This window comes from Arachis ipaensis, chromosome B10, assembly GCF_059453495.1.
Source record: "Arachis ipaensis isolate K30076 ecotype BB chromosome B10, ASM5945349v1, whole genome shotgun sequence".
Lineage (NCBI taxonomy): Eukaryota > Viridiplantae > Streptophyta > Magnoliopsida > Fabales > Fabaceae > Arachis > Arachis ipaensis.
In genome coordinates, this window is record NC_142435.1 from 122,380,349 (window position 1) to 122,394,741 (window position 14,393).

A 14,393-nucleotide genomic window follows, 5' to 3' on the forward strand; every position below is an offset into this window, starting at 1 on the left:
TAATTAATAAATGGTAATGACGAAAGCTCACGTGCTTCCTTTTTCATTTTTCTCCCCGAAATAACAATCTAATTTACTACGTTCTTACGAAATAAAAGTTTATACAAATATTTTATATTTGATTGTATATTATATTATATATTATACATTATTAGATCGTAAATAAAACTGAATCACAATGTTTGATAGATTATCAATACGTTATTAAGAAATACTAGGTGAAACAAATATTTTTTAACCAAGTTTAATTAAGTCGTAAATTTATGTACACATGTAAATTTGATTATCAAAATACTTAGTCATATAACATTACTCATATTTTTTTAGTCAATTAAATTTAAAGTTTAATATTAGTTAGTTTACAACCCACACAAACAACCACCCCCCCCCCTTTCCAAAACCCCAATTTCTATACAGATTTTTCATTTTTGAACATCATTTTGGTTGATGAATAAAATGTTTATTCTTAAACAAAAAATTTAGGTCATGAACAATTTTTTAATTATCTTTAGTTCATTTTTTATATTCTCTTTTCTATTGTAAACGAAGAAAAAGTTGAAATGGAGTTATTAACTATTCATATACTTATGAGAAATCGTTAGCTGTTGATAATCAGTTAGCCTTTTTTTTCTTTTTCTTTTTTTCTTTTTTTTTTTTTTTTGTTATTCTAAATAGATGTTTAGTAATTAGTATACATGGATCCAAGTTACAACTGTGCAAAAACCCCGATTGCATGCTCGACTCAGATTTCGCATTTCTCTCCCACCCCCTCTTCTTTTTACTGTTTTCTTTTGGGGCTAACTATAGCTCAAATTTAGGCAAATCCAGTCTTGGGACACTTCCCCTGCTGCTCTCTCTATAGCATACTATCCGATGCAAATTGCAAACAAATACCACGTCTCCCACGAGTATACCAATTATAACTTACAAGCACTGTGAGTTGTGACCACTGGCCAATACATATTCTTTCATGGTTTATACTGTATTCCTGCGTAGCATGCTGTGCTTCCACCACATCGCCAAATCCGTGTAGCTTATTACAACTTACACACCGAACCACACAATTGCAGAATGCAGAGCATAACCTAAAGGACAATAAAGTAAAAATAATGAATACTTCATCTTTGATCTAAAGAAAGATTCCTCCGACACATGACTAGACATCACTTTACTGCGACAAATTTTGGATTTACATGTTCAGAGTTCAGACTGTTCTGATTCTTGCAATGAGGAACAGAGACTTAGAAAAAATCAGGCTCACAATGATTACAAGTAAACAAGCTAAAACTAAAAGGAATCATCATCATAAATTATTATTGAAGGACTAAACTTAAGTGATTTACAAAGAACTCAAAGGGCTAACAAAACCAGCTAAGGTTTTTTTCAGTTACAGTTCCAAACAAGGATGAGAAATGTTACAGGTAAACAACAACCATTCTTTTTGGCAGAAAGTGTACACAAGTAAGAAAGAAAAAGAGAGAAAAAAAAAAGGACTCACACTTAGACTTACTCTTCTTACTCTACAACCAATTATAATTTCTTTCTTTCAATTAGTTTGTCCATTCTCAACACCTAAACCATACAAGACACCAGCATATTTCTCCGTGGAGCCACTGAAAAATGTATCCCTCAACTTTCTAAATGTACAAGAAGTGAGTAAGCTATCCGATCCAGCTTGATGGCACACACCAACTCTCTCAACATCCAACAACTCCGCGAGCTTGTTCAACCCACCATGGAGACTGTTGCAGAACTTCATCAAATGCTTGATATCATACAACATCGGGAAATACATCTTGATCAGTTCAAAGAACCCTGCCTGCGTATCCGGCAAGCTTCGGCACGTCAACAGCTTGAGGAGGTAACCGAAGTCGTAACCGCTATGGAAGGTTACCCAACTCACACCATCGTTCAACACGATCCCCGATGACATGAGAAGCTCCCCGAACCGGTTCACATCAATACCTTTTTCGTTGTTCTTCTTGAAATCAATGCCACATTGGCGCAGAAGCTCGATCGAATCGCTGGCGAAGATGTCCTCGCTGATGTTGAACTCACGGAAGTTGAATTGCCAGATGCAGGAGCTCTCAGTGCCACAGGTGGGGAGGTTGCCGTGCTCGTCAGAGAAAGTGAGACCTAATTGGATCAGCTTCAACATGTCAACGTTGTCCTTCAAGGTCTGGTAGTTGTAGTCATTGATATTCTTGAAGTTCCCAACGGGACGAAGAACAACACCGGGGAATTCAGTATCCATGGCGACATAGTTGTATTCGTCAACGATTTCACGGATCAAAGCGAACTCCTCCTCTAGGTTATCGTTCCATACCTCCCTGATTTGAACCGAATCGCCTTTCGGTAAAATCGACATGTCCAACTAGAAAACCCTAACAGATCGATGAAAATGGAAGACAAACCCAGATCTGCAAGCAAAAACACGAGGAAGCCGTTCAGATCTCAAAAAACTAGCAAATCCACAATGAAAATCACGCGTATTTCGTTCCACGTAATAACGAACAAACAGATCAACAAGCGGAGAAACAGAGAAATGAAAAATCGCGAAACCTGAAGGGGATTTCAGCGGAAAGAGCTGCAAATCGTGAGTTGCCGGTGGAGATTCAACTAGATCTGACACGGGAAGGAAGCGTTAGGGCACGAGAAGTAGCGACAAAGAGTTCGGAAGTGAAGTAGGGTTGAAGTATGAACCCTAGAAAGAGAGAGAGAAAAGAAGTGGCTCGAAACTGCAAAGTGAAGAATCAAACCTTGAAGTTGCGTGAACGAAGGTTGAGGTTGGCGGATCTGAAAGTTTGAATCGGAGATTTTAGGTTCGGAGGATGGGAAGTGACAGGTCAACGGAGGAGGCGATAAGAAGAAGAAATGGTCAGGGAAGAGGAGCGCAAGGGCGAGGGTTGAGACCCTGATATGTAATGCGTGTGAGAGAGAAGAGGGGTGGGGTCGTTTTGGTTACCAACAACTGCACGGGAGGTGTCGTTTACAACTTGGCTCGGCCAATACGCGATGCGACAATATAATGCCAGTCGTTAACATATGTCCTCAAGCAAAATTCACCGACCTTCTCTTTTATTTCTTTTTTTTTTTTTATATATGATTTGTTATTTTTTATTTATTATTTCCTTATAGTTTATTCGATTAGATATATCGGATACCGGATTTGATTGATTGACATGATATGCTTAGCATTTTTTCTTAGTAACCTTTAATATTAAACCCTATACCCATATTACCACAGTGCTAATTATTAATTAATTTATTGATGTTTGAATCCTTGGAGCGCAACCTAATTCGGTCTTGAGATCTCTGTGTTTTGCTCTTTGGTAGCTCAAATAAGTGTATATATTTATCAGTGAATCACAGACACTTCGTTGAATTACCGTATTCGTATATCAGATTTATTTTGGACATAATATTCATCTAACATACGTATTTGTTGTTTCAAATTGTATTTTAATGAAGAATAAAAAAAAATTATTAGACACGTTTGGACACACCTAAATATCATCACATGTAAGCGTGTCCAATTTTATCCTTAACATATATTCTTAAAATAAATTTAGATATAATATATATTATTATTTATTAAAAAAAATTATTTTAAATACTTGATATAATTAAAATAAGATATTAAAAATAATTAAAAAATTAATTTATATTTTAATATTAATAAAATATCAAAATATCATTACGATTTATCTAAAAAATACATTATATTTTATATGTATGCATGTCCCCATGTCTTATAAGATTTTAAAATTTCTATGTTGACATGTCCCGTGTCGTGTCATGTCTCATGTCTGTGTGAGTCCGTGCATCATAGACATTTACAATACAGTATCGAAAATATATTGTTTTATATTTTTTCATACTTTTGTCCATAACTCAAGTTCAATTTAATTTCTAAACTTATATGTAAATTTTAATTTAGTTCTTAAGATTTTAATTGATTTTTTTAATTTTCAAATTTTATAAATATAATTTATATTGGTCTTTAGGACAATTTTGGCATAAAAAATTAATAAAAACAATGAAATATCATGTTAAAACTTGTAAAATAACTCCGTTTTAGTTTTAGCATTTAAATAGTTTAAAAATGACATTGAATCATCAATTTTAGGAGAAAAATTTCAATAAATCACTTACGAATATTTTTTTGAACTATTTAAATGTCAAAACAAAACCAACGTCGTTTTACAGAGTCCAACGTAGCATTCGACTGTTCACATAAGCGTTTCATTAACGTTTGTGGGTCCAAAGTTATTCTAAGGACTAACATGAGTCACATTTGTAAAGTTTAGAGACTAAATAGTGGTAATCGAAATTTCAGTGACTAAATTGAGACTCACGTGCAAGTTAAGAGACCGAATTGAGTAATATCTCTCAAAACAATTAAGAGTTCAATCCCACTAGGTAACCAATATAAAATCTGTCAACTTCTGCCAACTCTTATTGGACTAGGCCCAAAATCCACTAACAAAAAAATCATCCTAACTTAATCCTAACATAAGCAGCTGCGTCGCACCCCCTCTCCTTCTCCTCTCCCATCTCACTCACAATGCCCACAAATCCTGGACAGCTGCGCCACCGCCCCCTACCGGTGCCGACGAGCGTCCCACGCGACAAAACACCGGAGACGACAACCAGAACCAACACTGGAGAGAGCCCCGCGCATCGTCAACCTTCGCACAACCGCACCGGTAGCCTCGACCCGAGCATCCATCCCCTACAAGATGCTGGCGACGACAACCCGAGTCACCATGCAAGGAAGACGACGAAGCCATCGGCCGCGACTCCTCTCCGTTGAAGACAACGTACCCACCCCGCAAACCATCCCAAGTGGTCCGTTGCTGCGCCGCGTACCAACACGTCGGCACAGTCACAACCAGCACCGCTTCCAAGACGCGTCGTGCAGGTTCTTCCCCCTCTGTTGTCGTGTCTTCTGACGACTGTCTTTTTTGGAGGTGTCTTTTTTGGAGGCATTTTTTTTTAGATGCGTCTCTGTCTTTTGTGGTTATGGATATATCTTTTTTGCATTGGATGCGTCTGCTAATGGAGGTGTTTTCGGTGATACGGGACGATACAGTTACCTCGTTGACGACAACACCTAAAGAGGGGTGGGTTGCGATCGTGGGTCTAGGAGGAAGACGGACGTTGATCACAGTGACATTGTGGGCGGTTACTCAACACAATCATTGTTATTCAAATTTTTTATTAATGTTATTTTTTGAAATTTAAATTTATTAAAATAATTTAAAATTATTAATTATTAATTGAGTTATCAAAAGTTGGTAGATTGACTTTTGGTACCCAATACTTTTCCTTAAACATTTAAGACCCACTTCAGAATCTAAAATCACTCTTCCCATACATCCGATCTCATTTATACGATTTAAACTTAATTTGGTAATGATTTTACTTTTCTAAAATAGCTTATGAAATCTCTCTTTTAAAAGTTGTAACACCTGCATTTGGTAAAATTAAAATAAAAATAATTTTTAATTCACCTCATTTATATTTGATAAAATATCTTTTAAAAATAAAAAAGACCATAATAGACGTATCTATAACATAAGATCTTCAGGAATTGAAAGATTGAAAACAAAGAGAATCATGAATTTTTATATCAAAAATATCTAAAACTTATTATGTGTAATTGAATAATGCACTTCATAAAGCATTGTTATTATTTAATAAGACTAATAAATATAAAATTATTCGAATAAAGTATTGTTTTTGTTTCTAACGTTTGGGATAAGTCTCAAAGTTCTCCCTAACGTTTAAATCGTCCTATTTAAGTTTCCAACGTTTTAAAATTGACTCAATGTTGTCCTGCCGTTAAGGATATATTAACAGAATTGACGGCGGGACAAAATTGAGACGATTTTGAAACGTTAGGGACTTAAATAGGACGAAAACGTTGGGGACAAAAACGATATATAGAAATAAATTTAAATTTTATCATTCAATAATATCAATTTTTTACTGTACATAGTATTTAATTTTTTTTAATCAAATCTAATTAAATTACACGTAATCACGTTACTTTCATTATAAATAAATTAATTTTTTTTATAATTTTACTCTTAAAGATTTTTAATTATTATGAAATATTTATAGAATGACTAGTACATAAACTTGCGAAAAAGAAAAAAATGATATATATATATATATAATAAAATATAAAGTGTATCTTTTGTTTCTAATGTATCAAAATTCTTTAATATTTAATTTATTTAAATTTTATTTTTAATTTTATTCTTCAATAATATCACATTTTTACTGTAGATAATTATTTAATTATTTTTTAAATTTTATTTTTAATTACATTTTTTAAGTGAATTTATTTTTAATTAAGAGTAAAATTAAATCATTTCAATAATTTTAATTTTTAATAAACTTGGAAAAATAATTATGGTAATAATAATAACTAATTAAATTACGTAGTCTAATTATTATGATTCAGTAGTTGCTATATTGTATTGTAATGTTATAACTTACATATTTCTTGCAGTTGGTGAAAAATATTAAAATGGTAGATTTAATTCAATCTATAAAATATTGATCAAATTGACAATTTTAAATTTAATAAAATATTATATAAATTAAACTTTATCTTATTTAACTATATATATATATATATATATATATGTCAAACGTGGGAGATAATAATTTCAATAATTTTAATTTTTAATAAATTTTAATCTTTTTTTTATTATTTTAATTTTTTTACGACAAATAATTACTTAATTTATTTTTTTAATTTTACTCTTAATAAAAAATAAATTCACTTAGAAAAAATAATATGATTAAGAATAAAATTAAAAAAATAATTGAATAATTATTTATCATAAAAATTTGATATTATTGAAGAATAAAATTAAAAATAAAGTTTAACTAAATTAAAAAATAAAAAATTTTGATACATTAGAGATAAAAGGTACAATTTATACTTTATTGTATATATATCAATTTTTTTTCTTTTTCGCAAGTTTATGTACTAGTCATTCTACAAATATTTCATGATGACTAAAAATCTTTAAATGTAAAATTATAAAAAATTAAATTTATTTAGAATAAAAGTAATGCGATTAAGTGTAATTTATTTAGATGTGATTAAAAAATAATTGAATACTATGTACAGTAAAAAATTGATATCATTAAAGGATAAAATTAAAATTTATTTCTATGTATCATTTTTGTCCTCACGTTTTCGTTCTATTTAAATCCCTAACATTTCAAAATCGTCTCAATTTTGCCTCGCCGTCAATTCTGTTAACAGATCCTAACGACATGATAACATTGAGCCAATTTTGAAATTTTAGGGACTTAAATAGGACGTTTTAAACGTTAGGCACAATTTTAAGACTTACGCCAAATATTAGAGACAAAAATGATACTTTATTCAATATTATTCTATTCTAATAGGCCAATAACAATACACGAACCAAATATATTATAAAGGAAGCAATAGAATAAATTAATTAACATCACTTGCAAGAAAAAAATTATGAGAAGCAATGAATAATTTCTCAATTGCAAATTAAAATGTGATCACTTTGATATTATTATTGCTTCAACACTAACTTAATATTTGCTTTGTATTTTAAGATTAAACTTATAATTCTGTAGGAGGAATAGATCCTTATCTATTAGCTCAAATATGAAAAAGCAACTAATTTTTTTCTTGTATTTAATTTCTTTAGTATTTTTAACCTCCCTAAAAAGAAGAGGCACAAAAAAAATACAAATAGAAGAAGTTCATAGCTAATGTGTGATGTGCATGAAATTTGTGAAGGTTAAGATGAAAAATTAAAAATATACGAGGACTTCAACGGCAAGAAGTGTGAAAAAATAAACAAAATTTGGTGTTAATAATTAATAAGAATATTTTTGGATATTTATTATTATATATGGTTATATTAGACTTTTTAATTTTGATAAGTACAAGTCAACTTAAAAAAAAAATTTTTGTACTTTCAAAAGCATCCCTAACTTTTAAAAGCTGTAAGCACAAGCAGATCGCCTTTTTTATTTACCAAATACATAACGAGATGCTCGTGCTTTTAAAAAGTATAAGCGCCTCTTCAAAAAACTTTACCAAACCAAACCTTAACTTGCAAAATATTAACTGCACCTACAAACATATATTTAAATATGAGATAAAATGGGCAAATAACCACCCATGCAGGTGGATAAGTTATAGAAAGATAACAAACTTATCTTCTTTACTATTCAAATTTTTTTAGCAAGTTCAGGTATTTTTCAATTCCGATCTACCAAAAACCTACTAAAAACTTTTGTTAACTTAAACATTAGAGTTTTTTGCAAGTACCACCTCCAACCTCTCCAAAGAGCTTGGACGACATCACTTTGCCAGAGAAGACGTCGAAATATTCCACTAATAAAGGAGTTTGGATCTCACGTTTAGTCTCAAATCACACTGATTTCAAGTAAATCCCGAAACATTGGCACCATTGCTAAAAATCTGAAATTCAACATCCAACCATAACAGATGATTATCTAAAAAATAGATACACAACATCTGAATCAGAACACCCAGAAAAAGAATAGATCAATGACGATTGAGCACTTATTATCCTTCCACAAAGAAATAAGGGACCGACAAAGGAAGAGCTAAGAACGACTCAGATGGGTGAAGGTTAGAATCCAAAGTTCATAGACTTGGAGGCTTAGGAGATAGAGACGCAAGAGAACAATATTTTAGATATATCTAATAAAAAAATATTTATTGATTTATTTAATTTTAAATTTTTATATATTTTTTTATCCAAAAACTACATAAAAGTATACAATAAAGAAATTAACAAAAAAATTTAAATAAAAAATGTAATATACAATAAATAAATATCAATTTCTATAAAAAAAATGTGTGTATATATTATTTTTTGCAAGAAACCAAAACTTTAATTTATATTTTTGGGCAAAAATTTTGACATAGAAATATTTTTAGAGATATGTCCCAAGATGAGACTGAGTGGTATTATGTCCTGATATGGTGAATTTGGGTCTTTTCGTAGTGGACGAGAAGATTTAATCAAACTTTTATGGAGTTATATTTTTTTTTTTATTAAAGATAGAAGACTCGAACCCACAACCTCTTAATTAAGTATGGGGAGACTATGCTATTTGAGCTATAACTCATTGGCTTATGGAGTTGTGTTTGATGATAAAAAAAAAGGAAGAATAGAGTAATGCAATGTATAGTCAAAATTAAGAGAGATTCTTTTGCTCAGCGAACGAGCCTTCTTGCTCTTCGCGAGAAGGGTGTGTCTCACCTTATCATGCATTAATATTGATATAAATACGGAATACAATATGAAACAGAATATGTTGATACGTATTTTAAAATTTGATAAAATATGAATACGTGCATATATATAAAATATAAAGTATTTTTTTAAATAAATCGTAATAATATTTTATTAATATTAAAATATTAATTATTTTTTATTATTTTTAATATCTTTTTTTATTATATAAAATATTTAAAATATTTTTATTTTAATAAATAATATTATATGCTATTTATAAATTTATTTTAAAAATATATGTTAAGAATAAAGTTAGACATGATGACACGTAATGGTATTTAAGTGTGTCTAAATATATTTTGTTACGGCCTGGCCCAGAACCTCCACGGGCCGGGCCGACCCGAACACCACCCGATCCGGATAGACGCCCCGCAACCGACCTGGACACGCGTCCAGGACAGCTCATGTGCAGCTGGGGGACAACGTCCCTAGAAACATGGGCCTATTCTGGACGGGCCCACGTCTGACAGGTATATAAGGGGAAGACTTGCTCTTCCCCCAAGGTACGTCACGTATCACACTACCCTTTCCACCTGCACATTTACTGACAAGAGCGTTGGAGTGTCTTTGCAGGTGGCACCCCCCTCCTTTCCATACGAAGTACTCGGGACCTCGCGTATCGTTGACCGGCAGTCCACGACCTGACGAGCCCCTACCATCATCCCGGATCGCAACCCGAACCGTCCGGTAACCGACCTACCGAACATTGGCGCCATCTGTGGGACTCGTCCATGGACTTCGTGCTAGTCGAAACGGAGGCAAACCAAGAGGCCATACTCGGAGGCGACGTCACCGGGACGGGAACCCGACAACATCCGAGATCTCCCCCGAGGGACACGACCCAGGCACACGAGAGACGCCCCTTCGGGGGGACTGGCGACAACCACGCCAGAATAATGCAAGAGCTACACCATAGAATGCAAGACTTAGAGCGCCGGTTAGCAGACAGAGAATGCGACCAGCGCACCCCGGAACAGAGTCACTCTCGTTCTCGCTCTAGGAGCCGCTCCCGGCGCACGCCTAGCCCCCAGGTCGAGTCAGAAAGCACTGGGGAGAGAGGGCGCGCGAGAAGGCGTCATGACCCTGTCATTTACGCCAGGCGCGAAGGGCGGCGTACCACAAACCGTGGAGACAAAAATGCTCGTCGGGAGGGCGACGAGGGGATAACGAATACTCGGGGACCCGTGATAATAGAGGCCACCCCATTCCACCCCTCCATACTCGAGGTCCGGCTGCCAAAACATTTTGACAAGCCAACGGACATGAGGTATGACGGAACGCAGGACCCCCTAGAGCACCTAACGGCCTTCGAGGCCAGGATGAACTTAGAAGGAGTAGGAGATGAGGTAAGATGTCGCGCCTTCCCGGTCACTTTGGCGGGACCTGCAATACGGTGGTTCAATAACCTCCCGCAGGGCTCGGTGACCCAATTCTCCGACATCAGCCACGCCTTCCTGGCTCAGTTCACAACCAGGATCGCCAAAGCCAAGCACCCGATCAATTTGCTAGGGGTGACCCAGAGAGCCGGGAAACCGACCAGGAAATACTTGGATCGTTTCAACGATGAATGCTTGGAAATTGATGGTCTGACAGACTCGGTGGCGAGTTTGTGTTTGACGAACGGGCTCCTGAATGAGGACTTCAGGAAGCACCTTACCACAAAGCCCGTCTGGACAATGCAGGAGATCCAGTGCGTGGCTAAGGAGTATATCAACGACGAGGAAGTAAGCCGGGTCGTGGCTGCCAATAAACGGCAGCCCGCCTACAACCAAACCCGGCACTATGAAGGCAGAGAAAAACCAAGGGAACACGCCAGGGACGGCGGCCCAGGTAAGGTGCCGAAGCCATTCCCCCGAATCGGGAAATTCACCAATTACACCCCCCTCGCGGCACCGATCACGGAAATTTACCAACAGATAGCAGAGAAGGGGATACTGACGAAACCCCGACCTCTGAAGGGCAGGACGGGGGGAGACAAGAACCTCTACTGTGAATATCACAAGGGATACGGGCACAAAACCCAAGACTGCTTCGACCTAAAAGACGCCCTGGAGCAGGCAATCAGGGACGGAAAACTTGCCGACTTCTCCCATCTTATCAGGGAGCCGAGGAGACGCAATCGGGATCGCGAAAGCGAAGACGGGTTCCGGGCGACAAGACGACGCCAAGAACCAGAGGGGGACGACCACAGTCTCACGGTGGTGAACGTAGTGACAGCAAGGAACTCCGCCCCAAGGTCGAAATCGGCACAGAAAAAAGATGCCAAGGTCCTCGCGGTCTCCTCCTCGTCTGCTAGAAGTTCCCGGGGACTCCCACCCATCTCTTTCGGCCCTGAAGACCAATGGTTTGACGAGGCGCCGGAAAGTCCCCCCATGGTCATCACAGCCAGGGTCGGAACCGGCCTTGTCAAGCGGATCCTGGTTGATACGGAGGCAGACTCGAACATCATGTTTCGAAACGTTTTTGACGCCCTGGGACTACGAGATGCCGATCTGGCGACCCACCAGCACGGTGTGGTAGGATTGGGAGACCACTTCATCAAGCCGGATGGAATCATCTCACTCCCGACCTCCGTGGGACAAGGGCAGAGGCGAAGGACGGTGATGGCCAATTTTGTAATCCTACGAGATTCAACAGCTTACAACATCATCTTGGGAAGAAAAACCATCAACGACCTGGGGGCAGCTATTAATACGAAGCTGCTCGTGATGAAGTTTGTTGCTGATAACGGATCCGTAGGATCCATCAGAGGAGATTTGGAAACGGCGGTTGCCTGCGACCACGCCAGCCTCTCTCTTAGGAAAAAGTCCAAAGAAGCATCGAGGGTCTTCCTCGCCGACCTGGACGCCAGGATAGATGACAAGCCCAGACCCGAGCCAGAAGGGGATTTGGAAAAATTTAGGGTCGGTGATGGGGACGAGAAGTTCACGTTCATAAACAGAAACCTCCCCCATGAATTAAAGGAGTCGTTGATGGAGATGATCAGAGCCAATGCCGACCTCTTCACTTGGACGCCAGCCGACATGCCAGGGATAGATCCCCAGCTCATATCACACCACCTGGCCGTCAAACCGGAAGCCAAGCCAGTGGCCCAGAGGAAGAGAAAGATGTCACAAGAAAGGGCAGAGGAGGTGGCCAGGCAGGCGGCCAGCCTACTCGAAGCAGGGTTTATCCGGGAACTGGACTACTCGACCTGGCTGTCGAACGTAGTTTTGGTGAGAAAACACAACGGGAGGTGGAGAATGTGCGTAGACTACTCTGACCTCAATAAGGCATGTCCTAAGGACTGCTATCCCCTGCCCAACATCGACGCACTCGTCGACGCAGCGGTGGGGTACCGGTATCTGAGCTACATGGACGCCTACTCTGGGTACAACCAGATACCAATGCACCGACCCGACGAGGAAAAAACGGCGTTCATAACGCCAGGAGGGACCTATTGCTACAAAGTAATGCCATTTGGTTTGAAAAATGCTGGCGCCACGTACCAGAGATTGATGAACAACATATTCAAGGAACTCATAGGCAAGACAGTGGAAGTCTACGTGGACGACATCCTCGCTAAAACCACACGACCCGACGATCTCTTGAGCGACCTGGGAAGCGTATTCGCCTCCCTCCGGCAACACGGCATGAGGCTCAATCCGCTTAAATGTGCCTTTGCCATGGAAGCTGGTAAGTTCCTGGGGTTTATGATCACCCAAAGAGGAGTAGAGGCCAACCCTGAGAAGTGCCAAGCGATCCTCCAGATGAAAAGTCCGGGTTGCATCAAAGACGTCCAATGGCTGGCGGGAAGATTGACGGTGTTATTCCGTTTCCTCGGCGCATCCGCAGTAAAAGCCCTGCCCTTTTTTAATCTGATGAAAAAGGGGATAGCATTCGAATGGACCCTAGCCTGTGAGGAGGCATTCAACCACTTCAAGGAAATCCTAGCTACACCTCCGGTGCTCGGAAAGCCCAAGGCCGGAGAACCATTCTACCTCTACCTAGCTGTAACAGAGGAAGCACTTGCAGCAGTGCTCTTAAGAGAAGAGGGGAAAGCTCAGCAACCGATTTACTTCGTAAGCAGGGCCCTGCAAGGAGCAGAGCTGAGATATAGCAAATTGGAAAAACTGGCGCTGACACTCCTGACCTCCTCCCGAAGATTAAGACAATACTTTCAAAGTCATCGTGTAGTCATCAGAACGGATCAGGCGATTCGTCAAGTACTCCAAAAACCTGATTTAGCTAGAAGGATGATGACCTGAGCTATCGAGCTATCCCAATACGACCTGCACTACGAACCCCGACACGCAATCAAGGCGCAGGCAATGGCAGATTTTTTAGTAGAAGTAACGGGCGATCCTCCCGAAGAATCGGGCACACGGTGGAGACTCCACGTAGACGGGGCCTCCAACCAAACTTCCGGGGGAGCCGGAGTCATCTTAGAAAGCCCGGCAGGAGTCATCTACGAGCAATCGACCAAGTTCGAGTTCCCTGTGTTGAACAATCAAGCGGAATATGAAGCTCTCTTAAGCGGACTAATACTAGCTCGGGAAGTTGGGGCATCAAAGGTCGAAGTATGTAGTGACTCACAGGTCGTCACCTCCCAGGTAAACGGAAACTACCAAGCCTGGGATCCTCTTCTGCAAAAATACCTGAAAAAAGTTAGAGAAATGACAAGTCAATTCCAAGAGGTCATAATCCAACACGTCCCAAGAGAAAGGAACACACGGGCAGACCTCTTGTCCAAACTAGCGAGCACAAAGCCAGGAACGGGTAACCGATCTCTTATTCAAGGCATGGTGAAAGAGCCAACGGTCGCCCTCCACTTGACGGAGGCGAGCCCCTCCTGGCTGGACCCCATCACAAACTTCCTGGAGCTCGGCAAGTTACCCGACGACGAGAAGACAGCTAGAACGTTGAGAAGGGAGGCAGCCAGATATGCAATCATACAAGGGCAATTATTCAGAAAGGGGCTCAGCCAACCCCTATTGAAATGCTTGCACCCCGACCAGACGGATTACGTACTTAGAGAAGTCCACGAGGGATGTTACGGCCATCACATCG

The 14,393-nt window shown here is 38.5% G+C and overlaps 2 protein-coding genes across 3 annotated transcripts; one reads left to right on the forward strand and one right to left on the reverse strand.

The window, feature by feature from the left end:
- Window positions 1–1,288: 1,288 nt before the first annotated feature.
- Window positions 1,289–3,071, reverse strand: LOC107623003 (putative CCR4-associated factor 1 homolog 7). Of its 2 annotated transcripts, XM_016325107.3 has the most exons (3): window positions 2,760–3,071; window positions 2,563–2,625; window positions 1,289–2,420 (listed from the first exon to the last, which is right to left on the reverse strand). In XM_016325107.3, the coding sequence occupies exon 3, from the start codon at window positions 2,366–2,368 to the stop codon at window positions 1,547–1,549; it is 822 nt and encodes a 273-aa protein (XP_016180593.1). In that variant the 5' UTR covers window positions 2,369–2,420; window positions 2,563–2,625; window positions 2,760–3,071; the 3' UTR covers window positions 1,289–1,546. The 2 variants fall into 2 exon arrangements, with proteins under 2 accessions (XP_016180593.1, XP_088366138.1); XM_088510012.1 differs by having other exon boundaries at window positions 2,563–3,051.
- A 7,535-nt stretch (window positions 3,072–10,606) lies between these two features.
- On the forward strand, window positions 10,607–13,591 carry LOC148581540 (uncharacterized). The gene is made up of 2 exons (XM_088492481.1): window positions 10,607–11,855; window positions 11,982–13,591. Exons 1-2 carry the CDS (start codon window positions 10,607–10,609, stop codon window positions 13,589–13,591), a joined length of 2,859 nt encoding a protein of 952 aa, XP_088348607.1.
- The last annotated feature ends 802 nt before the right edge of the window (window positions 13,592–14,393 follow it).